Source organism: Thermobia domestica, chromosome 5 (assembly GCF_964235325.1).
Source record: "Thermobia domestica chromosome 5, izTheDome1.hap1.1, whole genome shotgun sequence".
NCBI lineage: Eukaryota > Metazoa > Arthropoda > Insecta > Zygentoma > Lepismatidae > Thermobia > Thermobia domestica.
Genome location: NC_137458.1, coordinates 205500427 through 205528347, shown reverse-complemented (window position 1 = coordinate 205528347; position 27921 = coordinate 205500427). Strand labels below are relative to the sequence as shown.

Genomic DNA, 27921 nt, shown 5'->3' with positions numbered 1-27921 from the left:
AGATGAATCTTTATAGTTTGTAGTGTTTTGCCCAATGAACACCATATATCACTGACATTATAAGTAATTGTGTTTGTGATGTATTTCGTTATTATATACTGCATACAAGAAGAAAAAAAATACTGATCATACATGAATTAGAAACGCAAACCGGAAGTAGGCTCAAATCTTGCAAACGGTGCGGGATATTGAAAATGTAATCAAAAAAATATCCCCTTTATGGTACGCCCTGTCGATTTTTATCAAGATCTCTTTCACTTGTATCTGCAAAGGGACATGTACAGATATTGTGAGGAATGACAACGACATTCATACTCATTTGTGAATGATGCACTGTGTAGAAAGCGCAGGTTCAGCTAGTATTAAAATATATTAGGTTTATGTGTTTGCCTCCAATCCTTTCAACAACGAGATCTCGAAAAGCACAAGTGCTAAAAACGTGCGGTTTTCACTGGTTGATTCCAATTTTTTGTGGATTATCCAGTTCTAATTGAATATTTTAAATACATGGTCGTTATTTCTTTATTACATTTTTAAGGTGCACTGAAGTGTTGAAATTTTAACAAAGCATCGTATCCTACGAGTTATACATTTCAACACAACATAGTTGTATATAGGGATTGTATATCCCTCAGGCGTTTGTTCCATGACCAAATTATAATTAAAAACGAAGAGTACCATTTCTCCAGTCTAAGATAAATCATTATTGTTTGGAGTGTTTCGCGAAATGAACACCATATATCACTGACATTATGATTAATTGCGTATGTAATGTGTTTGCTTATTACATACTGCATGCAAGAATAAAGAAAACATTGATCATGAATTAGAAAATGGTACCTAATCTAAAACAATTGAAAGAAATAAACTTGTAAATCTTTTTCTCCATTAATTGACATACTCCAATCCCCTTCCTCCTCGTTATTCGAGTATAACTTTTTTCTTTTCCACATATCTTCTTAGCCCTACTGACCTACGGATTGAAACTGAAATTCAAGCATTTTAAAGATTTTCGTGGCAGTGATTGGAACACGAGCTTCCCCTACAGAAGTCAGTTGCAGGAACCACCCATCTATCACAATCAAACAATTGATGCTTTACAAAATCTTTTAGTCACCAAAGATGCTTCACGTACTATTCGGCGAGAATGCAAAAAGATATTATAATTACCATGCTAATTAGAGCAAGCAAGAACGCAAATTATGCATTGCGTGAACGAAAACTGCTAGGTTATGACGTCCAACATCTTACCCCTAAACACAAGCTTTGAATTCTCGAAACTGGAAGCAGGCAAACTTGTTGCAAACGCATCAAGATATTGAAAAACCAATCGAAAAAATCTCCCCTTTACAATACCCCTTGCCGATTGTCACTACGATACATACATATACTTAATTTAATATACCTACGGCAATTCTAAGTCTAACTGGAAGTACTCTCATATCTCGCAAACGGTGAGAGATATTGAAAAAATCCACTTTATGATACCCCTTCCCGGTTTTCATTGCGATACATACAGATATCGAATTGCATCTACCTCGGCAATTGAGGCCTCGATGATTCAGTGGTAGAGCGTTCACCTCTGGTGCATGGGGTCCCTGGTTCGATCCCAGCTCGCGCCAAGCGAACCTTGTAGTGGACAAACACCATGTGCATGGACTTCCTCAGGGTTCTCCCGTTTCCTCTAATTTCTTCATTCCATCATTTCACTCATTTCTCATCATTACCGTCTCATTTAGCCTAGCCGGCATAAACGTGGGACGTAAAACTTAGGTTTCATTTTTTTCCCTCGACAATTCCAAACACAACTGTAAGTAGGATCATATTTCGCAAATAGTGCGAGATATTGAAAAAATAATCGAAAAATGTCCCCCTTATGACAGTCTTTTAGCTTTTTTAAATCAAATTACATACGTGTGTCATATTTCTAACACCTACCTACAATTCCAACTCAAAAACCGTAAAGCCTTCCCGCTGGTCTCGGGGTTAGCATGCACGCCTTTGGTGTAAAGGGTTTTCGATTCCGAGAGGGAGCATACTGAAAGAATGGTTCGGAATACACTTTAAAGTGTAGATCGACGTCTCATGTAGCATCTTTGCTGTAATGAGGCAGTAAACGATAATCAATTTATCAATAAAAACCGGAAGTAGGATCGTATCTTGCAAACGGTGCGAGATATTGAAAAAATAATTGAAAAAAATCTCCTCTTTATGTGGTACCCCTTACCGATTTTTATCAAGGCGTCTTTCATTTGGGTCTGTAAAGGAATATTTTCAAATATGAGGAATGACAAGGAAGTTAATGGTCATATGTGAATGATTCGCTGTGTAGACAGCGCAGGTTCAGCTAGTAGTAAATTGTCACTTGAACAATTTTCAGTACTAAAAAGGCGTTGAGGAAAATATTCAACTAAATCTGAGAAAGTTGAGAAAAGTACGGCAAAAAGTGTTAAAGATTATACATGCGAAAAGTCTGGTGTCAGTGTTTTGTAAGCTATTGACAAAATAATGGCTGGACAGGAAAGAAACCTCTTGAGAAATGAAACTGAACAATGTTTCAGCATGCAAGCTTAATTTGTTACTGTGAGATAAATCTTACAGATAATATTCATAGCTTGACTGTTGATAACATGGAATACATGACTGTTGTTATGTATTGTTCATCAAATTAAACATTAGTCATGTTTGATACCAAGAACAATTTACGCATACACGATAGTACTAATACTATTAATCTGTATCTGTATTCTTCAAATAAAAAAGAACGTATAACATAACGTAAAATGTCCGAACCGTTTGAAGAAATATTTTTTAAAACCTACCTACCTCGATCTGGATTGTTGTCAGATCATTTTTATTAATATGTGTATCCTAATGGAGGAGAGGAGGTTAAGATGTATGTTATAAATAGAGTATCTCACGTTAGGGAGAAGAAACTTTGTATTTAAAATCCTTATTAAAAACGACTGAACAATTATCCAAGTGTTTTCAGAAATTTCGGTATTAAATGGGGAAGAGGGGAATTTCTATAGTACATCCAGATTGTATGTATTGTCATCACAGCAAACCGAATGAACCGCTTGAAATAATTTTGTTTACTATACAGTATTTAGCATTTGGCTCCAGTCTTTCATCATGTTATATTCCGTTAACGTGTATATCATAAGAGGAAGAGGTATTTAAAAGATATTCCGGAAATAGAATATCCATCGAACCCCTTATGTTAGAGATGTAAAGTTAGGTATATAAACACCTTATTTTAAAATAAATGAGCACATTCTTTATCGTATTCCAAAAATCAGCTTTTAAATGAAAAAGGGAGCAAGTTCCAAATACTTGGTCAATATATGAAAGTGACATTATGGTTGTCTGCCTGATCATCACAGGAAAACGTCTAGAATGAATTTTCCAACACGTTTAATACTTCCAAGAAAATTGTTAGCTGGTACTTATAGAGAATTTGAAAAAACTTGGACACTATTTAGAGGATGGTCAACTGTGTCCAAATATAAAATTTCAGGTGCAAGTGAACAGAAGTAGAGAAATAATAACGGATTGAAGTTTAATATGTAAAGTCATTGAGCAACATACTTTGATGCGCACGAACAAAAAAAAAAAAAAAAAAAAAAAAACGTAAATTCTTACAGGGTTTGAACACATCAACATCTGTTCAAGAGATTATTTACCCCAGCTCTTTGGCTACATGTATCTAAATTGTTTAGCTGCGTTCTAATTGGTGCTGACTGATTATGGCTGGATCAGAATCTGTTTCTTAATGAGTTTCAATGTTAAACTACATTTCAACTCCTAAAACTTCACCCTGCTACTTCCCCCACTGTGCGCTTCCACCTGAAATTTTGTATTTAGATATAATTGACCATTCTTTAAATAGTATTCAAGTTTTTAAACGTACCAAATAGTTAGGAATTGTAAGGTTCATTTTGTCTCATTATCCAATACACTTCTTTCTTAGAAGCCCACTTCATCATTAACTTACCCCTGAATGAGGATCTAAAAGTAAAATATTTGACAAGTATAACTCAGAAATTACAATAATTGAAGAAAAAAGCCTGTAAAGCACGTGATTTCTTATTTTTACACAAAAGTTACTAATTTTTGTGATCGATTATCAGAAGAAAGAAAATCGGAATATTTCATATAAAGCTGTATAACGACCCGTTTCCCTACAGAAGCTTTGTTCCTGAGATCCTACCTCCGAAGTGCAGTGCTATTATTTCTTGTTAATGATATTTAAAGTTTATATATTCCATGTTATATATTTATTTCTCTTCAATTGTGTGATTGTGAAGATAGATCAAATAATTTATTCCTTTGAGTAGCCTACACCGTTTATTTTTTATGTTGTTCGTATTTTTAATGTACTTGTATATGAACGGTTCGGTGGAAGACTTCTACTGAAATTGAGTTATTAAGTAGAATAGATTGGGATTGGGCCACTAAATAGTATGTAGGTAGTTTAATTTCGGAAATGTGCGTACAGATGGCAGGAGAAACTTGTTTAATGTGGGTTATCACATTGCATCTCATCGCATGAGAATTTTGTACTTTCTTTCCAAATTTTCCTCTTACATCTAGTGGTCATAAACACGTCGAATATTTTTTCAGCCAGTATCTTTCTGTTTTCGATACGTCATAAATGTTTTAAATAGAGAATAGTATGTAGCATAGGCCTGACGACTATATTTTGTAAATGTCAACTCTTTCTTATGTCAATACAATACTCTTTCTTATGTCACAATATACTTCTATTATGTCATATATAATAAAGATACCCCTTTCATCGTATTGATTGGAAGAATTTATGCTGTAGCAGGCCAATCCACATAAACTTAATGCGAGAAATTTCAAGGCTATAAACTGGAAATAATTCAAATGTCTTCATTAATTTAACTTTGAATTTGTACGCCTTTTTATTATTATCTAATTTATTTTATTATTTTTTAATAAATAAAATAAATTTCCCTTCATCCAATGTTGATGCATTTGATTTCTGATTTTTGTGAGGTGGTTCTTTTCTATGTTACCTGTTCAATTGTTGTTGAAAACCCTCCCCGCTGGTTTAGCCCTAGTGCGCACATCTTTGGTGTACGGGCTCTCGGGTTCGATTCCTGGTGGGAAAGCATTGAAATTTAAACGCATTACGAGTATTCAGATACCACCTTAAACTGTAGGTCCAAGTTTCATGTAACCTCTGTCTTGACAACTTAATGAAAAACAATTGTTGTCGAAAAGCCAGGGAACACCTCGTATAAAATTTAAAGTAATTTTCGCATTATTAAAATATTTGTATTGAAAATATAGGCAACCTCGTATAATTTGTTTTCGTCTGTTTATGTATGTAAACGCATCGATAGATATTCTTGTCATTTAAAGTATATATAAAACTTAACCCTAGTACTGATATTTTTACCTGGTAAGTGGATCTAAAAACAATCCAACGATGATAGATGCCAATGCAATACAGCACAAATAAGTTATACATATGATGTAAATATCTCTATCTGGTGGTCTATCTAAATTCTCATTGTCTTTTGCACTTTCTTCTGGACAGAAATTGGCCCCACAAAGTTTTAGTTCGTCTTCAGTTAATAATGTTTCATTGCTTGTTGCAGAAGGATCTGTTGACATCACTGCAAGAAGATAATAATAATAGTTATGAAAAGAAGATGTATCTCAGAACATTCTACACTAATTTATATGGAAAATCCCGCATGCAACTACCGTATAATGTACAATAGTAAGGACATACTTCATTGACTGTGAGATGACGGGTAATCGAACATGTTATGAAGTTATTTAAAACTACCTTTTTAAATTTCGGCAGGGGTACGTTGGCCCACCTCTGTATTTGAGGAAAGGTGAATAGAATCACCCCATCCAAATTCGATAATTTCCAAAACTTAAAATTTAATGTGGTAGTAGGCGTAGGATATGTATTCTGTAAGTTTGGTTGGTCCATCTTGTTTAGGGATGCGCACGAGACGAGTCGAGACAGGATTTTCCTGACAAAATTCGAGTCGAGACACGGCTCTTCCAATAGAGAAATATACATTTTTCGAGTCGAGACATCACATTTACAGCACATTTTCGAGACGAGACAGCCACAAATCTTGTCTCGTGCGCATCCCTAATCTTGTTCTCTTTCATTGGCAAATAATTGTCAAAAACTCAAATTTCGGAGGTTTTTGATCTATTTTATCTTTTTTGATGAGGCTTTATCACGTTATATAGTAATATGGATAAGTAAAGGAATCAATGCTCCTTCAAAAGACCTGGGTATATTGATTACTTCTTAAGTTTCGGGAGGAATACATTGTCATATTAATTAAATTTGGGAATATCCAAAAACTAAAAATTTGTAATGATTCTCTAGGATTTGAATACATACTTCTGTAAATTTTGTTGGTCCTGCTTGTTTCTTTCTATGGGTAAAATGTCAAAATATACGTAACAATTGGGTTTCATCATGTGGTCGGTTATAGATCTAATTTGTCCTCTTGGATGAGGCTGTGTGATAATATGGATGAATACAGGGACATATTTTAATGAACAAAACAGAGCTAGCATGGTGCACTGAGGAGTATATAGGATCCCCTTAAATTCGAGAATTGTTAAGAAATAAAAATTGGTCAGTGTTCTCTAGAACGTAAATCCAAATCTCTATAAACTTGGTTGGTTCACCTCAAACTCTTCTATGGGTAAAAGATTGCTAAACTTATACGTAAGGAATAGTTGATATTTTCGTGAAAATTCTGAATTTTGGTGGGAAATTTGAATAAGCAGGGCTTCCTTCCATCACATGATATGAAGCAAGAATTTTGAATGTTCTGTCAAAGAATGTTCGTGATGAAATCTTCATTTTTTCAAACTAAAAATCAGTGAGTACAAACATTTTCCAGCTGAAACTTTCAAACTAATAAAAAAAAAAACATTGTGAGTGAAGCAAATTCACATTCAAAGTTTCAAACAAATATTTCAAACCAAAGCAAATTCACTGAGTGCAAAAATTTTCAAACAAATTTTTCACACTAACAAATAAAACCAAATTTTTAAAACAATATTTTTTTTAAAAAAAAAAGGTGATTGCAAATATTTTGAAATTAAAAATTTGATTTTTTAGATTTTAGCGATAAATAAATTTCTTAAACAAAAAAAGAATGAAAAAATAAACAAATATTTTAAAGATAATTTATAAAAGAATCAAGGAACTATCATCAACACTTTTTAAAAATATATACCGCACTTGAAACAATATGTTAGTGAATTGGTAATTGGGTTAATGTATTTGACCCATGCATTTGTATCATGTTAAGGTACATCTTCAGGAATTTTGACATTCTTATTGAGATATATCGTTATATCATGATTTAAATACACACTATTTTAAATTTTGACACAGGATCACAGATAATGATGAAATATATTATGCCAAGAAAATTGCTCTAATTTCACATATTTCTATTTTATGTAATCAATTTTGAATGAACGTTTGAAGAGATGTTGCATTATTGTTTATAAAAGGAAATATTTTGACATCACATCCACATATTTTTTGACTTCATAAGTAAAACTAATGACAGTGTTATGAGTTAACATATGGTACAAATGTCTAATATGTTCTTGTATTCTGATATATGTGACAATATCATCTACTTATTGAAATTTTGGACTTGAAACCTGATAACGAATTAACCGAACTGATTGATATTCAACAACAATTTCACTTTGAACCTTAGAGATTGTAATGACGACTGATAATATTGATTTAAAGATAAAATAGTTCGAGACCTTTTATTTAAATGTTATGACAGTATATCCACTTATTGAAATTTCGGACTGATATCTAGTTATTAAGACAGATAGATATTTAACAGTAATTTCACACTTTAAACCTTAAAAATCGTAGTCACGACTCTAGTCTAAGATGATTCATGGAAAATTATGTTTGATGTAATCTGATTGGTTGACCAATTAACACTTTGATTCTTAAAATGCAAGTCATGACTTGACTCATAATCTAAGGTCATAGGTGGAAATTTTTTGATGCAATCTGATTGGTTGATTACATCCTCTGATTAGCTCCAAAGTTTGGACTTGAAATAAAAATTTATGACATGAAACCTGATTCATAATTATTAAAACCAATTGATGCAGAGGGCTGCGGTGGCTCAGTGGTAGAGCGTTCACCTCTGGTGCTTGGGGTCCCGGGTTTGATCCCAGCCCCCGCCAAGTGAACTTTGTGGTGGACAAACACCGTGTGCGTGGGTTTTCTCGGGGTTCTCCCGTTTCCTCCCACTTTCTTCATTCCACCATTTCATTCATTACTCATCCTCACCGTCTCCTTTAGCCTAACCGGCATAACCGTGGGATGTAAAACTCAAAGTTTTCATTTTCCAGTTGATGCACCTCAGCAGTTTTTATATATTTTTAACCTTGGGTTATGAAGTCAGATTCATGTACAGTCTAAGCTTCTTGATGGAAAGTTATCTTTGATTAAATCTGATTGACTGATCCCTACCTTTGATTATCTCCAAATTTTAGACTTGAAATCCGATAGCTGATTATTGAAACCTTTTGTTAGCCATCAACAATTTCATCCATTGAAAAGTTTTTATTGATCCACTGAAAGTTTGAATATTTTTATTTGAAAACTTCTGTTTAAACGGTTTTAGTCATTGAAAATGTTTCCAAGTAGTTTGAAAATTTGAAATTATTTTGTTTAAAAATTTGTTCGCTAAGAGTTTAGAAAATTATTTTGAAATTTTTGTTTAAATTCTTTCACTTTTGAAATGTTTTACACATGAAATTCATGGAGGTTTGAGTCCAGGCCTATGGTACCTACATAAATTTAGAAACGAAATCTGTAGATATGAATTTGTCAACTATTTTATTTAATTCAAATGACCTTAGCCATATTTCATGTCATAAACTAAAATATTAACTTAGGTCTTGAAATCTGATACGTTATAAGACTGAGTTCGATTGATATACAGCAATTTTAAACTTTAAATCGTAAGTAAAACTCATGGTCTAGGTCATTGGTGCAATATTATCTTTGAAGCAATTTGATTGTCTGATCACTTTGAAATTTTTAATTTATAGTTCTTTCAAAATTATTTTGACAATTTAATTTAAAATTTTTAGTTTGAACAATTTTTCGAAGTTCTTAAATCTTCGAAAAGTTTTAAAGACTTTTTAGTTTTAAACCTTTGTTTAATAATTCTCAGTTCCTGAATTCTTGTAGCTCATTCAAAATCTAAGGAAACAGCCACCGTTTGTACAGAATTGGATCAGTAAGAATAAAATATCTGGCAAAACTGTACACAAAAGTTTGATCATCATGATGCAATAATAGATGTCTGAACTAGGTCATGCAGTACTAACATAATCGCACCATATCTACGTATGAAGTGTGTGTTCTTGCTCTCGTATATAAATATCGTTCATAATAGTATCCATCATAACGTCACAATGGCTGCTTGTTTTCAGTTTCTAAACAAATGTGATGTGGTGCAATCTTTTACCAAGATAACTACTTTACAATACAATGTGCATTCTAAAATTTTATCTATCACTGTTTTTCTACAACGTTCGGATTCAGATTACTGATGTTTCTAAAAGAAGAGAACGTTATTCTATCTGAAAAATATATACCCAAAGAAATTGGAAAGCAACAGAATTCTTGAGTTTTTAAACACCAGTTTTGTATACTTATTCTACAAAGGGTTTAATGGAAGATGTCATCGATTTCGATTTAGTACATAATCCCATGAAATGCCATTACATCTTAAAGTCGAAAAGAATGCCCAGTGGATCTGTAAGTTTACACTCGGAACGATAATGCATTTTATAGCATCATTAACAATCTATTTCAATTACAACGATGGTATAAACTACATCGTTAGTATGATGTTATTATTTTGATAAAATCACTCCAACAATCTCATTTTGATTTATGATGTAACCACTCAAGTAAGAGCATTCTGATTAAAACGATGTGTACTTTTAACATTAAAGTTGACGAAGAATTTCTGCTCGACAACTACTATCCAGTAAATATGTTGAAAACTAAACATGTGATGGTTAGTATAAGTTTTACCTTCTTTGAACCTGTGATCAGGTTTGGCAAAGCAGAAATGTTTGATGTGCAATTTGATGTTGAAGACTGGAAAACATTGCTTACTCTAGTCGACAATATTAGCTATTATTAGTGCTGATCTGGATGTGACAATTGTAGAATCACGAGGCACAAATAATCAAGTAGTTCTACGTAAAATACTGGTGTAAAATACTGGCGCTTCTTCGTAAGAAGCATACAATACATATACCTAGTAATTTGCATACTTGTCACAAACTGAGTGAAACTGATATTTAAGTGCAATGCCGCGTGTAAACTTTTCTTTTGAAGTGTGTTGCAAAGCAAGTACAGTGAAACCTCTGAATAACGGACACCAACGGGACATGAATTTTTGTCCGCTATTGAGAGGTGTCCGTTACAGAGAGGTTACAGAAATTTAATTTCTCACAATGATAATTGTATGCAGTAATATATAATAAATGCATTATGTATGAGCGTAGATACCGAAAATTCAATATGAAAATACTCTATTCAGTACGTATTTGAATTACTGGGAGGGATGAAGGAGAAATTCATTTCTGTTAAATATTATTATTACTGGACAATGTGTTAATATATTCGTTCTTTGGCGGAATGGATGAAAAGGCAACTTATTGGAAGTGCATATGTTTCTTGATCCAGTCCCAATCACAAATAATATCCTCTTAGTAAAAGTGAAAAGGAAGCCGGGAAAACCCCAAACCCAGACTTGTTCCAGTATCATACGTAAAAGAAAAAATGTTGCTTTTCCAAAAACGTAAGAGAGAAAACATTGCTCGTTGAAAATATTATTGTAAAACAAACAATATTTTGTTATTTAAGAAATTGTCGGGTAAGATGCAAGGCCCAGATGAAAAAGGACTAAATTTGTTAGGGAAGGGAAGATCTTCTGCATGGAATTCTTGGCCTTACGACTGACCCTGCATGAGTGTTATTACTTATTGAAGTTTTTCTAGGATTTCCATCAGAAAACAGTTTATTGCGGGCATAAACAAAGAAGAATTTCAAGTTCAGCTTGAAGCTGTTCTCTTTGATGGTTCACCAGGTCTACACTTGTGGGGAGAAGACTTTTCTGTTTCCTGTAATATATCGCAGAACCGAGAAAAATTCCTGTCCGTTATGAAGAGGTTATTGATACGTTTGGGGGGAAAAGGACTGTCCGCGTCCGTATCTGAGATTGTCCGTTAAAGAGAGGGTTTTGTTCCGTAAGAGAACATATAATTTTGCCGGGACAAAAAACTCTGTCCGTATTATAGAGGTGTCCGTTATTGAGAGGTGTCCGTTAAGGGAGGTTTCACTGTATAATTATGAAAAAGTAGTACTTTAAAAATGTGTAATGATTTTGTACAACATTTACGTAGACTGTCTGAAGCTTGTCGTCATAGATTTTGGATTTGTATTGATAGTTTATATGTGATAATATATACATTTATTTTCCACTTATAGATATTGCCATAAACTTGAGAAAACTTCAGTTCGAATTAAAATTGTACTGTAAGGACCAATTGATGCGAGAAGTACAAACTAATTGCAAAAGCAATATCCTAATGCTTTATCCGTCATAAATGTATGCGATTAACAGTAACAATGACGAACCAACGTTTGCTTGGAAAAAGTAGAAAAACAGCATCATTTTAGTTATACTTGTCTTTTCACTCCAAGTGGGAACAGCATAACCCAAAACTATTAAACTAATTGTAAAAATTACAACACATTACAACATGTATAAGAACAAGATATAATTATTGTGTTTAAGTTACAACAAGTGGAAATCAGAAGATTTTTTTTTATTGTGAATGAAAGCTTCTGTTTAAATAATCATTTTCGTGAACAAATATTTAGTTTGAAGTGGATCAAAGATAACTTTCCTCCGATCTAGACCTAGACTCTGAGTTGTCCTTAAGGTTCAAAGTGTGAATTTGTTGTATCAATCAGTGGTAATAATTACCTATTAGATTTCAAGTTCTAAATTTATAATCTTTGCTTTTGAAGACATAAAGCATGCGCTAGGATTATTTTTTTTAAAAAAGAATAATGGTCTAATTTAAATCTACAGCTCTGGTTCCTAAGTTTTGGAAGGACGCCGTAGTCCTGAACTCAAACCATGATGAAGTTGATGTGTGAAAAAAAATTAGTAACTGAAACATTTAAAAAATCAATCTATTTTTTTATACAGTGAGCAAACAAGTTTTAAAACATAGCGAATGAAAGCATAATTGAACTGAGAACTCTCAAATAGTAATCAAAAAATATTTTCCATGATTGATTTCTTTTTAAATTCCAAACTAAAAAAATCAATAAGTGTAGGAAATTGTTCACGTTTATCAATACTTTTCAATAATTATCTATCGGGTTACAACTCCAAAATCTAGAGGTAATCAAAGGTAGGGATCAATCAATTAGATTTCATCAAAAATAACTTTCCATCAAGAAGCTTAGACTGTATATGAATCTGACTTCAAAACCCAAGGTTCAAAGTATGAAAACTGCTGAGGTACATCAATCGGTTTTAATAATTATCAATCAGGTTTCATGTCCTAAATTTTAAAGACATTCAACTTCAAAATTTGGAGTTAATAAGAGGATTGGAACAACTAGTCAGATTGCTTCAAAAATAATTTTCAATCCATTGCCTTAGACTACAAGTCAACTTTGACTCTAGATTAGAGTCGTGACTACAATCTCAAGATTCAAAGTGTGAAATTGCTGTTCAATGTCGATCAGTTTTGATAATTATATATCAGGTTCCAAGTCCAAAACTTTGATAAATAGATGACAATGTCACATATATCAGATTACAAGAATATAAGAGACCTCTCGAGGATACTAAATTCGTAACACTGTTATAACGACTGCTTTTGATGTCAAAAAATTGTGGATATAAAGTCAAAACAGTTCCTATTGTAAACAATAATGCAGCATTTCTTCAAACGAAGATTCAAATTGATTACGCAAAACAGAAATATGTGAATGTAAGATCATTCATTATTATGTCATATCTTGTGTCAAAATTTAGAATAGTGTATATGTAAATCATGATATAACTTGATATACAATCATTGCCAACAGTGTCAGCACACTACTGATTTCTTAGAAAAAAATGTATCCAGGCAAAACCCCATTTGTTGTACTTGTTCTGTAAAATAAATTTCTATTTCTTAAACTATTGGGTTGATTGATTAGTTCGTGCAGTTTGGAACCAATGTATACATTTCTTGTTTGAGGGATGAAAACGAAAAACGGATCACTGATACACCCCCGGAATGTTTACAATCTGTACTCAACGTTCAGACAGTTGTTCAGACAGAACGTGTTTACAGAAAAGAAAAGTCTGAGGCTTAGATGCATAGACGTCATCAAATGAAATTTTGCAGCTGCTCATCGTTTTTGAAGGATGTGTCACAGACTGCACAGAAAGAGTCGCATCTGGAGAATACGCCGGCTGAGGAGGATTTTCTTACTGAAGCTGCTTGATGCCAACAGTTGCGGCACATGTAATCTAGTGTAATCCATGTGAATGATGATGTCATATAGTTTATTCGGCCTTTTTTCTTCAAGTGCTGCATGAAAACGTTGGAGTTGATCACAATATACAGTAGCAGTGATGGTACGATTAAGGAGTAGAAATTCACTGTGCATAATTCCTTTCATGTCTCGCCAGATACTACATTGTTTTCTTCTCATGCAAAGCTTGTTTAGGACGTGGTGTTGCCTTTCTGCTTGTGCTAAGCAGTACAGTTTCCTTTTCTGTTTAAAGTTCACATACAGCACAATTTCTCATTTCTGGTAACAACCCGTGAGGGAAAGGATTGACTTTATCACATGATTCACTATAGTGGGCTGGTTCTTATTTTCTGCACTGCGTGAATGTGACACCTATGAACCCAGTTTAATGAACTTTTCCCATACGTTGAAGGTGTCATACAACAGTTGCATGTCCATTGCCCATCTCCGTAGCCAGTTCATGGGTGCTTTGACGTAGATCATGATGGATCAAGTCGTTGAAATGGTTCTCGTCGAAGTAGGATGGGTGCCAAAACAGGAGGCTCAGGTCAACATTTCTTCCTCGGAATCTGTCAAACCATTTCCCAGTGGTATAGTGTTCTCTCCATATACTGAACGAATTGGCTGGATGCTTTTGTCGTACTGGAATCTTTATTCAACTAGTACAGGAAAACACGTTAGAGATGACTTCTTTTCAACTATCCACTAATAACTCTATACTTCGGACAATGAAAAACAAAGACTGATTATGCCCTGAGAAACCGCAAATAGTGTTGCACATTACTGATAATACTGCCACAATTTGGTACATTCCATAGCACTGCCATCATTACTGGTGTCTGGCAAAGAACAAATCTGAAAATGAACGAAACGATTTAATGAATTAACCCAAGAAATTATATCCTGCAGTTATTTCTGAAACATTCATTTTTAAAATACGAACAAAATTATAAAGCTTTTTCGGAAAATTTCGTCTGAAGAAAACTCACCCACTAAAGTAAACTGCTCCTTGTGGATATTTACATAAGTGATTTACGCAACATGATAGGGTTATTGAGTACATTTTCATTTATAAAAGTTTTAGCAAACTCGCCTCAGTCGTTTTATAGATCATTCAGATAGATGCTCACCCACAAATGTAAAATACTCCTTTTGAATATTTTCATGACAAGTCATTTATGTAGTATGATAGAGTTATTAGTGAAATATTGATTTATGAAGTATAAATAAAATTGACTGAGTTGCTTTTGTGAAAATCGTACGAAAAATCTACTCCCAAGAGTGAACTACCATTTGTGATGTTGGGACAAATGAATCATGTTATATTGTGAGGTTATTAATGAAGTATTTATCTATGGAATACAAACAAATTTGCTTGAGTCCTTTTTGAGAAAATCATTCGACGAAAACTCAACTCCCAAGAGCACATTAGCCCTTCTACATTTTTTCAGAAAAAGACATATTACAATATAGAGTTGCTAATATTGGTTCGAAAATATTAGGATGTTAATATTGTTATAGGAAATATTGATGTATGGAATAAAACAAAAGTTATAATAACCACTTTCGAGAAGATTACTAATTTTATTTTCAACCTTAGGTAAACTATCTTACTTTACGGGCTAGGAAGAATATTCGAAGAAGTTTGTTAGAGAATCTTGTTAAAACCTTAAGTATAACGTTTGTTCTCGATACTCTGAAAGGTATGAACTCCAAGCAACTGAACATATTTTTATCGGGAGGAAAGGACGAACGGACGAACGGACAGATAGACAACTAAACATCCGTTTCTCGGCATGTAAAGCATGAAACTTGTAAATCTCTAGAAATTTCGAATTCATTTTTTTCACGATTACCATACTTTCTTCTTTCCCATCGTCGCTTCAAAATAAAAATTTAAAACGATATACTAATAAATATCCGATTCTCTTTATAGGCTACTTTATCAGCGAAGGTTACCCGACAAAACTGTACTTTTTTATCCTTACACTGCATGAAGCAGTGTCATATCCTATTTGTAGAAGGCAAGCGTCTTAGTGCGTCCGGCTAAATCCACATACTAAACAAATATCTTAATAGATATCCAGGGTTTTAATTGGCAAAAGTATCGTCTGACGCATCTTCTGCGTAGAACATGCAGTGTTTCGTGAACTTCTGGAAAGTTTATCTAACAGAGTGTCTGCAATGATTGGAACAAGTAGTGAGCCTATGAGGTACTGAGCTATGGGAACATTCCAAATGCGATTAAACGGATGTCTGTTTTTTGTTTGGTAGTATATGTATTTAAAATAATTAAACATTTTAACAGGGACGTGTCAGTTTTATTATTTTGTAACTTAACACAAATGAATGCTTATCACTAACCCTTTCCAGACAGGTGTTGCATAAAAAAACACACAACCGATCGTTCCGTTGAGTGCAAGTGTGATTCATAAGCCTAATTTGCGTTTAAGTTGTTAAATAAATAAATCAACATTCAATCATGGGCTTGGGTGGCTTTTAGTGAGTTCATTGTTTGCGTATCTGACCAAAGAGTAATAACCATCTATAAAAGATTAATGACTAATTGAAATAAAACTATTGTGTATATTTGGGGTCGTTCACATATTATGTAACGCGGCAAGGGGAGGAAGGGGTTCGGCATTGCGTTATGAAGTGTGACAAGGGGAGATAAGGAGGTTCACGCCTTCGTTATGTAACGCATTTTTACTGTAATTTTTATTTTTATTCTCAGGTTTGTATGCAATCTTTTAAGCAATTAATTTTATTCAATTCTTTTCTTTTCTTAGAAATAAATAAATACACATTTCTTTTGTTTTCGAAAATCGCGAAGATATAGCCTATATAATTTAAATCATGCAGAAGACGCCACTAGACATCACCATGATTGACGAGTGCCGATGAACTCTGCGTGTATTACAATACAATAAAAATCCGTTTTGTAGCTATCGCTGCGTTGCCTTTACGGCACACGAAACTTTTTGAAGTTAGTTGTTAGTGATCGTAACCATCGCTTAAAAATGTCCTCATGTTCCCGCCCGTATTGCTAATTCTGAGAATGATTCAAAACGTTTGATTTGAATCATTACCCACACTATTCTTCTAAGGAGTTTCGCGTGTGAAATAGAAACAAAACTCTTTCTCGTGAATAGTTTTCCGCGACGGAATGATCAACGATGTGAATTTTCCTGGAGAAATCGAGTTTATTTGCATTTTGACACTGATTTGGGACAAGAAGAATTTAAAAGGGACTGAACTGAAGTCCCAATTCCAAAGATGTTCGAAAGTTTGTTCAGAAACGAGATGCACCTGGTCCTCTACGTGTGCAGCCACTTCGAATCTGTAGTCGACAAGATCTTTGCATCGTCGACACTGGCAAACTGGAAGCATCCTGGATCTCGGAAGAAGAGGCCGATGTCATTCCTATTTCACTGCATCTTCTGCCAGTATTTCCTCCGTGCCAAACCTCCTTACCTGAAGGAATGGGTGCGATCTCCTTTGGAAAACGACAATATATAATATCGAAGAAATAAGACTGATTGATTAAACAATCCTATAGGGTTAAAATATTATTACGGTACTACCATTTTCTAATATTTTGATTTGTTGGCGAAAACAGACTACAAATTTATTCCGAATATAAGCATTTTATAATAAAAAGTTCTTCCATTAAAATTAGCTTTTTTATTGTAATAACCCCAAAATAAGCAAAATTGGCGAAAATATAAAAATAAAAAGCGTTACGTAACAAAGGGTGAGGGGGTTCAGACTTGCTTTTCGAAGTGTGACAAGGAGGAAGAGGGGTAAAAATCGGTCAAGAAAGCGTTACGTAATATGTGAATGGCCCCCATGGATTACAAAACTGTAAAGGTAAGTCATATGTTTTGCAATATTTCCACAACCTGAACAGGAGACACATGTATACACCGTGATCGACCGTAAGCACAAGATCAAACTGGTCCAAGAGTTAGTATGGCAAGCGGACTGTTTAACACAGTCTACCACTCCGTCAGTATCTTCTGTCAGCTTTTAGTGCTAGTGACGGTGAATGCTCAACAACGTCTGATACGTGAACTGTTGCTGTATGAGTTCGAACTCGGTTATAACTTTCTAGCAGCATCCTAAAACATTTGTTATGCGAAAAGGAAAGATACAGTGGATCTGACAGCTATTCGTTGGTTCCAGATATTTCGTGCAGGTTGTAAAAATGTCGAAGATCAATCAAGATTCGGTCGTCTCACTGTAACAAATTCTGAGGTCATGCGACACATCATTGAGGAAAATCAATCGACCAGCACACGACGATTATCAAACCAACTCTGCATGTTAATTCCAGTGTAGTGCATCATCTTCGCGAACTAGAGAAACAATTAGATTCTCTTGAATTATGCCACATGAGTTGATCCCAGCTCAGCCCAGAGAAGAGTTTTCTGCCGACAAGTGCTGCAAAATTAGCGTGATGTGCGTTTATGAAATGGATGACAACGAAATCATATTCGTCGAAAAATGGGTGTTTCTCGAAATTAGAATGTTTTAAAATGTTAACTGCCAGAACCGGTAGGTAAACAGGATAATTTCGAGCATAAAATCATGCTCTCTGTATGGTTGAAGGCAAAGGGGTAATTCACTTCGAGTGTGCACCTAACAGTCTCACCAACAATGCAGACCTTTACTCTGTACAATTAGAGCAAATGTATAAGGAACTACGCCAAAAAAAATATATCCTGCATTTTTGAACCGGAAGCGCTCCCTGCTGCCACAGAATAATGCAAAATTCCAATTGGCTCGAAAAATGAAACAAAAAAATTAGGACCTTAGTGGCACCCGGAAAATAATCCTGTTCCGGTCCATGCCCATTTTCTGGGATCACGATGCTATACCAACCAGCAGGAGTTGTAAATGGTAATACCTAATGTCCTGACAAGATGTGGTGTCGACGTTGAGCCGCTGAACTGGTAGGATGGTGGTCGTAAGCAGTCGAACACGAACAACTATGCTTTAAATGTTAATCTGCTTTCATTATACTGTAATAGATAAAAGTACGTTGCATACCAGAATATTGCAACATTTAGGACTCATCCTTGTAATACACGTAAAGAAATTAAGAAAATTAAAACTAAAAAAATCCCCAAAAGACGACACAGGTATAATAATTTTCTACATAGCTTCCTTTTCTTTAAGCATTCATAATCCAGTTCCTAATATTGAGAACAGAGTGCTTCCCGTTGAAATATGCTGAATAGATTAGGTTCAATTATTTTTAAACTTATCTATAAACATACGTACACTATATACTTATTTATTAAACCAGTTCAAAAGTCGTTAATAGGCCAGTATTCACGGAACAATAAGCTATGCATGCTCTTAAGAAAATCTTTTTGAAGGACAATGTGCAATTGACCTTTTTTTACAAAGATTATATGGAACCAACTATCTGAAAGTAACATGAGATTTTGACTTACCAGTGGATGATATAAGATTCCCCCAGAGTTCTGCCGTTTGCCATGCAAAAAAGAAAAATCCAAAGAACCTCACGATAATGGCATCACCTACTTGGTCAGTAAGTTTCGCGTATATGGAACCAGCTTGGGTCAAATAAGTTCCTTCAGCTGCCCACATGGGTGCAGCACCAAGTCCAACGATTACCGCAGTGGGCATCAGGGTGTAAAAGGAAGGAAACATCTGAGAAACGATATAAGGAACGTAACATAACATGGAGAAGCATAACGTCCATTTGACTGTAAGTCTTTTAATGACAAACGTTGGTACGAATATGCAAGAAATCATAAGCGAGGCATAAATGACAGATAGTGAGGTAGTTCCAAGACCATCCTTAGCATTAATTGAACTCTGAAGATTGGCAATTCCTTGGAAAGCCGTGAATTGAAGCATAAAAGCAACACTAATGACTACAATGTTCTTCAATACTCGCCATTTCTCACTTGTGTCATAATTTGTAGTTAATGATTCACTTATGTTACTGTCATTGTTATTCTCGGAATTATCGGTTAAAAATGTAGTTTTCTTCTGATCACCGCCAGTAGTTAATTGTGAGTTATGAGGAGCAGCGGCTGAAAACTCTTCAACTGATGCTACGCCACATTTGTCTTCTTCCTGGTCATTACCCTGGTCATTGTGAGGAAGAACCATAGTTGCATATTCTTTCCTGCAAAGAAGATATCTATTGAATGACATGAAGAAAGATTGAGAGTTAAACTCGACAAATCGGAACTTTACACAATAGGGTACTACATGTATGTTCTATTTAGCGCTACTCACAAGATAAGACTACACCTTTAAATTCGAAACAAGATATTTCTCGTTTTGTCAGCAATACTGATCTTACATATATGTTTACAACGTTATAGGTGTTTGTTTCTTGCTCTTTGAAATCTCTATTATAAAAGACGAAATCGTAAGAAATTGATTGGTCAATACTTAGGCCATACTGTTTAAACAAAAAATTAATATTAGAACAATATATAGTGTTTGTGACAAAAGGCACTACTAAGGAAAAATAATTCGAAATTCAAAGTGGAAGGGAGAGGATAGGGGTGGCAATTATAATAAGATACCAAAATCTGGGATATGCAGTATATATATTCACAGCTGGAATGTAAACTTATATAAGTTCGAGGTGATTCTAGATCCTGAAGCAATAACTACTGCACTGATGTGTAGGGTAAATGGGGAGAGCAAATTAGAGATGAACAGATCTGAATCAGTGAAGGTTGAGTTGACGGATTAAATGATATCCAGGGGTAAACTGGACCTCAAAGGGTGGGGGACGGTAGGTAGTGGCATGACGTCACTCCGTCCCGATGCCTATTCTTTGCCCATTGTATTTTTTTAGGAACTGGGGGACGCCGTACATTTTTTGAAGGTGGGAAGGCGCCCCCGCGTTCCTTCTCACTTTACCTCTGCCTACAACTTTTAATGAAGGAAGGATAGATTAAGGAAATAGAAGCGGGGTCAATACCTGACTTAGATTGAATTTTACAATAAATACATGTAAGTAGATAGGCCTATGAGGTAGTTGTATGTTCATTAAGTTTTATAATGGATGGATAATGTACTTGATATACCCCTAAAAATGGAATGATAACTGAATTGCAATGTTACTGAAGCAAAGTAAATCATCTAATTGGCGACCACCGACAATTACTTCATTGATATGCTGGATTTTCACAGGTATACTACATGTGAGAATGAGAAAAGTGGTTCATCTACATGAAGGTGAAAAAAGTTTTACGGAGGGTAATTCCACATTTATAAATTAGGGTTAGCCAAAATATCCGGATAACGGATATCCGGATAAGAAATTATTCGGTATGCTTTCTTGAGGAAACGGATAATATCCGGATGACGGATAATGAATAATATCCGGATTAGCGATAATATCCGGATGACAGATAACGGATAATATCCGCATGAGCGATAATATCCGGATGACGGATAACGGATAATATCCGGATGACGGAGAACGGATAATATCCGGATAAGGATAATATTCGGATAACGAATAATATCCGGATGACAAATGACGGATGATATCCGAATAACTGATAACGGATAATATCGAGATAAAGGATAATATCCGAATTACGGATAATCCGTATAGCAGATAATATTCCGCTAATTGATAAAGGATAATATTCAGATAAAGGATAATGTCCGGATAACGGATAATATTCGGATAACGGTTGATATCCTAATGGCAAATAACGAATTATATCCGGATAATGAGTGATATCCAAATTATGAATAATGAATATATTTGCTTGACGAATAAGAAGATAATTATTGATTATCTCGAAGTGAATTATTGGTGTATCGGTCACTATAAAATAATTGCGAGATAGCGTTTTTTGGGTTTTTGCAATTGATTATTAAATTTAATTTGTTTATTGCAAGAAATATAAGATAATAAGTTACAGAATAATATATATATTGTGCGTGTGTGCATTTTAAACAAAAAAAAAAGTTGTAGGAAAAAAGGAAACAAAATGTGTATTTAATCAACTCTAAGTGAAAAATGAGATATATACCGGTATATGTTTACAACTCACTGTTATGCCTCATAGCATGTACCGTAAAACATTATTAATGAAAGTGAATGATTATGAAGTGATTTAATGGAACAAAAAAAAAAAAAAAACGGAAAAGTTTGATATAATCCGTAGATACGACATTGACCAGACAAGCTAACATGGTGTGGTAACCAGAGATAACTTCCAATAGTCTACCACTGAGTCATTTTGTCCCCATTCTTTGAGTTTAAATAACATCGTCATTTCGCAACCGTCAATTCATGGCCAGATTTATACAATATTTTCACTTATACATGCTATTTACTGCCTCAATCTGATCACTTTAAAAAATTAAATAGGCAATAGTGTTGCCCACGAGACATAAAATATTTTGTCTCGTCTCGAAAATGAGACGGATGTCGTGACGAGAAGTAGAGTTTCAAATTTGAGACAGAAGAAAATTTTCTGTAGTCTCGTGGGTTATAATAGTTCGTCCAAGTTTTAGGTCTCAAACATTTTTTTTAATTGTTATACGATTCGTAATATAAAAACTATAAATTCATGGAGTTATTATACGAACAAAATGAAGAGCATTAATAAACGTTTGAAGATAAAGCAAGTCACTATATAATATACTGTAATAATAACATATTTAAATGTTGTTACATTTACTCTTCAAGGAGTTCTCGCGCTGCGGAAGAATTTTGATCAATTCTTTATTAAATTAAGAAACAACAGAGCATAAATTTTCTACACAAATTACAAAACAAGAAAATAAAATCGAGACCAGACGAGAAAAAATTCCGAGAATCGAGACGAGACAATAGTTCTCGAGACGGGAAGAGAAGACGAGAAAATTTTATTTCCTGTCTTGTGAGCAACGCCAATTGACAAACATATTGCGTATTCGTAAATATGTAATCTAATAATAGAAATCGCGTTATGGAAGGTATTTCAATATATAATAGTAAAGGAAATCTCCCTGAAGGTCTAAGAGCTACAATTCTTTCTTGACTTTATCGCTCATGCAGTTGGTGTTCTCAGTACCAAACACGTGTGACCTCAACCTCACGAACTGATCGTGAGCTTATTCAGCGTGATGTCAAGATCATGATGTATAAGATCGAAAGGATTTTAATTGTGAGGTGAAATGAGATAGATGTTAATGTTGTGAGTATGAAGTTAAGTGTTCGTGTGATCGAAAAGGTGTTGTGAGCATGATGTCGATTGTCGAAATGATGTGAGTGTGAGGATGAGTAAGCGTAAAGTTGAAAGGGTGTTGTGAGCGTGATATTTGAGTTATGTTGTAATCATAATGTTGAGTGAGCGTAATGTCGAAATGATATTATGACTTAATGCGTGTGAGGTCGAGTAAGTGTAATATCGGATTAATTAGGTAAATATAAAATTAGTAGTATTGGCACGATACTCAAGGAAAATAAAATTTTCTCCTCTTCTCTGGTGAAAGTGTCGTCTGTTGAAGTGTTGTCTTGTCTCGACTCTGAAAGTTTTTTCTCGTCTAGTCTCGATCGATTCTAGAAAAACTTTTCTCGTTCTCGTAAACTTATACATAAACTTTATCAAGCTCCTTCGTGGCTAAGCGGTTAGGGTACGCGCCTTTGGCGTGGGAGATCCGGGTTAGATTCCTGGCGGGGGCTCATGTTGTTCGGATTCTAGGTTAATCAGCAGGTTCCCTCTCGTATAGCCTCGCTGCTGAAATAGACGTATATAAGACGTACGTATCTTTAAACGTTGGTAAATGGTCTTCATGGTGTTCGTGGAATCACTTTATCAGCTTATACTTTTACTCTATGAATCATGTAACAATAAAGCAGTGTTTGAGATGTAGGACCTGGTGAATACGAGTTCCCCGTGAGATTTATTATGTTTCTCATCTCGTCTCGAACTAAAAAAGGTATTAATCGTCTCGAGACGAGAATCGAAACAAAACATTTCTCGCAGTTTGTTGTGAATTGTGAGCGTGATGTTCAGTGGGCATTAAAAGTGACGGCAAATATTTAATGTCCATCTGACCAGGACAGCTTGTAAAGTTTGATTTTTATGGTATTTAGGTTATAGAGGGTGTTTTATCCTCTTGGGATGGATATTCAAAGCAAATTTTTAAAAATATTTTGTTAATAAAGATAGATAATATTTCCTGTCTAAGTAGGTTGGGCCAGTGGCAGACCTATCCCGGGGCCGGGGAGGGGGGCTAGTCCCAGTTTTTTGAGTGACAAAAATTTGAATCTTAATTTTTATATTTCAGAAAGTTTATAGTAAGCTCATAATATACCTATCATAATCTAGGTTCTAGCCACCCCCCGCCCAATTCTTATCTTTTAGATCAGCCTCTGGGTTGCTTAAGGTGGGTTCTCACTTGGTGCAGTCACTATCTCCGTAGGTCACAGATTGTTGTTGGTTGCAGTTTAGCGTCTCTTTCCAGTACCGAGATTATACAGTATTAGACTTGGATCTAGAATTTCAGATACTACGTGAATCACCATAATTTACGTTTTAGTTTTAATATTCTTCCACAAGAAGTCTTATTCTTCACACGAAGCGTACCGCTAACGACTAGACCAGAGGGAAGGGCCATAGAGCGTTGATAGAGTGGCCAGTTCCTTTTCCGACGTGTATTTAATAAAAAGAAAAAGGAAAGAAACACACAAATGCTCCTATGCAAAGGAATGGGAGATGGGGATGATAATCAACGAAATGTTGGAATGCAGTATTACGGTATCCGGGCTCGATCCGTGTACCTTGCCGATTGGGATTTTTGGCCCTGTGAAGGGCTTAGCCATTCTATTACGGTCCTGGGTTCGATTCTTGTCTGTTCCTGTTCGGCAAAGCCATTCTATTACGGTACAGCATTGCGTTGCCCGGTACGCACCATCCTTAACCGGCCACCGCGGAGAACTCTCTACTCTTTGCCCCCGAATAATATAGCTTTACACTATTTTATTTAGGGGTTCAGAAAGTTCGTCCCCGCGACAATCGTTCAAGGAAGGCACGATACACCTTACCGTAATGGTCCAGATTCGGACGGAACCACCTGGGAGGAGACCTAAGGCGTGTTATGGAAAATAGATGAGAGCATCACCTACTTTCATGGATTGATCACAAGTAATTCAACAACCACGTTCTCGCCTCGTCATGCAATCTGTGAAAAGAATGAACTGACAAAACTACATATTATAGTGCCGTTTATTAGAAATGAATAAACGTACCTGTAACAAATATATTTCTTACATTACGTTGCCCCAGTTACGTAGCGAATTCGTAAATATGCTTTAATATTACTCACAAGAACAGTTTTAGTTCACCATGGCGCGCCTATATTCGTGATCACGTTTTTAAGTAGAAACACTAAGTATCCGACGAATCCACTCGTAGAAATTGTCCTTTCTTCCAATTCAAGGAATTTAATAAACAGTCTTTCCAGGCAAACGTGATGACAGCATTATGTTGCGATTTCTGTTGAAGAATTGAATGGTTTCGACATTTTTCGTGTTAGTCGGTGATCAGGAGTCCATTACCTTCAAGTGCACCTTGCCAAGTCCTTTGTTTCACTCGTAATCTCGATCACACCCCCTTGTCGTTATAAAGTATTACTTGGGGCTGATTTACTTTAACAACGACTTGCACAACACTTACGAAAAATACTAGTTTCTGCATTATTATTCTCACAGATCATTTATGGAGCTTTAAAGACAGCTCTAGTTTTTCTAAAACATAACATAATTTTAAATTATTAAAATGCATTCTGGCGTCCAGATAAAACTAAAATCAGTGAAACTTGCCGAATCATACTTTACACACACACACTAACACCAAAACCAACTATTGCGTTCCAAAACTCTCCATTCTTTCCTTTTCCTTTTCTTCTACTCTGTCTTTTAACACCACCAGGCGGCAGCACAATCAATGAGAAGCATATACCACACAAAACATACAAATTCAGATGAATGTCACATAATGCACTAACGCAGAATTTGCGTTTAAGCGAAAAATATATTAAGCAAAATTTTGGTACAGTTACAGCAGGAGGTAGGAGAAAACATAATTCCGAGACAGTCGACGCGCATAGTACTTGTCAAACACATAGCTCAGTTGGTGAGAACTGGGATCGAGCCAGAGACCCCACGCAACACAGATGAACGCTCTACCACTAAGCCACCGCAGCTTTCAATAGTTGGTGGATAGATTTGGAATTTTGATTAGGAATACAGGTACATAGTAACTCGAAATTATCATTATTCTTAGGCCCTATTATTTTATTATAGCCTAACGTGCGTTTCAAATTATATGAGCCCCTACCGGGAATCGAACTGAGGTCCCTCGCGACGAACCGTCTTTGTTCTCCACACATCCGCGAAGGTACACATTAAGTTCGTGATATTGGATTGCGTATTCTTAAACAATATGTTGCCACATCCGAAGAAAAATTTGAAACCCGTTTGACCTTATGAATCATTTCCAGCTGTATAGGGGGTTGTACAAACTACAAATGCAGTTTAAACTCTCCTCTATCCCTTTCCTTACGGGAAAATTTTTAGCACCTTTATAAATCCCCACCAAACTTGAACCGCAAACAAAGGAAATACGCACTCTCGTATGAGACTGACGCATCTGTATGACTCATGTAATCCGCAAAATTTTAGTGAGCCGTCCCCGGCCGAAGAAATAAAATGCAACACAAAAATGTATAATTATGAGTGATTGTAGTTGGTACCAGCACAACCTGCACAATCGTGCTGGTACATCGAGAAAGAGCTATAGCGACAGCGAGGGGAGGTCGAGTAATTCCAGTGAGTGGTGGACTGGTGTCATCTTATCGCTAAGACTGTGGCTAGTCGAGAAAGCGTTTACAATGCGTTACCCCCCACAGCGAACGCGATCTAGGTGGCCAGTCGGTAATTTTACTTTCACCAGAGTTGTAAATCATACTATGAGCCAGTCAGGGTTTCCAGGTCTTTTCATTTCCCGCGCCAGAGGTGTAGAATGAGAATGACCTGCTTCAGTTGGTTTCTTGTGTGAAGACATGAAGGTTATCGAAGAAGTATTGGTTTTAGCTGCAGTTTGTTATATAAAGAAGAAAAGACGCAGAGGCAAACGCCGATTTAAAGTGCACCCAATTAATAATTACAAGATCGCATTTTATATCGAGGTCTGGAGGGGCCACGAAAAGTTTACGGGGGCCCTAGCCTGCCCTCTGGTTGCGGGCCTGAGCGCCTAGGGATTTATCAAACCTACAATTAAAATAACACATATTTCGCTCAACTTTTCTATGAACGCACAGTTTCATTAGTTATTAGTATATAAATTTCCTACCTGGAAAGGACAAGAAGTTTCCTTACTCTATGATCGTAATCTCAAAAAAAAAAAAAAAAAAAAAAAAAGAGCATGGAATTATTTGTTACTAAAACAACAAAAATAAATGTCAGCCTCAAACAGCACTCAAAAAAGAAAAAAAAAACATTTATATTTCTAAAGATGTTTGAACAATGAAATCACAGCATCAAATATCAGACATTCGTCAAGTGGATAAATATAACATTGCAAATATAACAGAATGCACTTCTTCATCTTCGTTTTGCAAAGCGGTTTGAGTTACGTTGACCCAATTTAGCGCGATCATAGTGATCATTGTGGTTTCGTAATTAACTGGATACAAGGCCCGTTGTGCATGCCAATTTGACACCGAACAATTTGCATCAAATTTACTTAAAGTGGAAATTTGGCACCTTCATTCTGGGCAATTTGCCGAACTTAGGTAATTTTGTCACGGTAATTTCGTCACTGGTACTTTTGCCACCAAACTATTAGCATGTAGGTAATTTCGTTACCGGAAATTTTTACACAGTAATTTCATCGGAAAATTTATCACCATAGTATTAACATATAGGAAACTTTGTCATAGTTATTTTTTCCCCTTTGTTGAACTAAGTACAGACAAAGTAAACGACCAAAACAACTTACTTTATCTTAATCAAACTTGGAAAACAATTCAGTTGAGTTGAGTTGATTTTAGTTTAGCGTCCCGTTCAGCAGCGAGGCTATATGAGACGTGGACCTACGGATTAACGTGGAATCCGAACCACTGAGCTCCCGCCGGGAATCAAACCCGGGTCTCCCCCGCCAAAGGCGCGTACGCTAACCGCTTAGCTACGAATGAGCTCATGGAAAACAATTCAGTTGGTGTTATATTGTTTTTTTTTTTTCAATTTATTCCTACATCCATATTAATCT

The 27921-nt window shown here is 35.3% G+C and overlaps 1 protein-coding gene across 1 annotated transcript in view; it reads right to left on the bottom strand.

The window, feature by feature from the left end:
• Window positions 1-19802, bottom strand: part of LOC145686364 (UNC93-like protein) — a 67172-nt gene extending 47370 nt beyond the window's left edge. Inside the window, exons 1-2 of the mRNA XM_081759627.1 lie at window positions 19105-19802; window positions 5432-5651 (exon numbers count right to left, since the gene is read on the bottom strand). Coding sequence (XP_081615753.1) covers window positions 5432-5651; window positions 19105-19792 — 908 coding nt within the window. The 5' untranslated portion in view covers window positions 19793-19802. The remainder of the gene's footprint in view (window positions 1-5431; window positions 5652-19104) is intronic.
• Between the last annotated feature and the right edge of the window lie 8119 nt (window positions 19803-27921).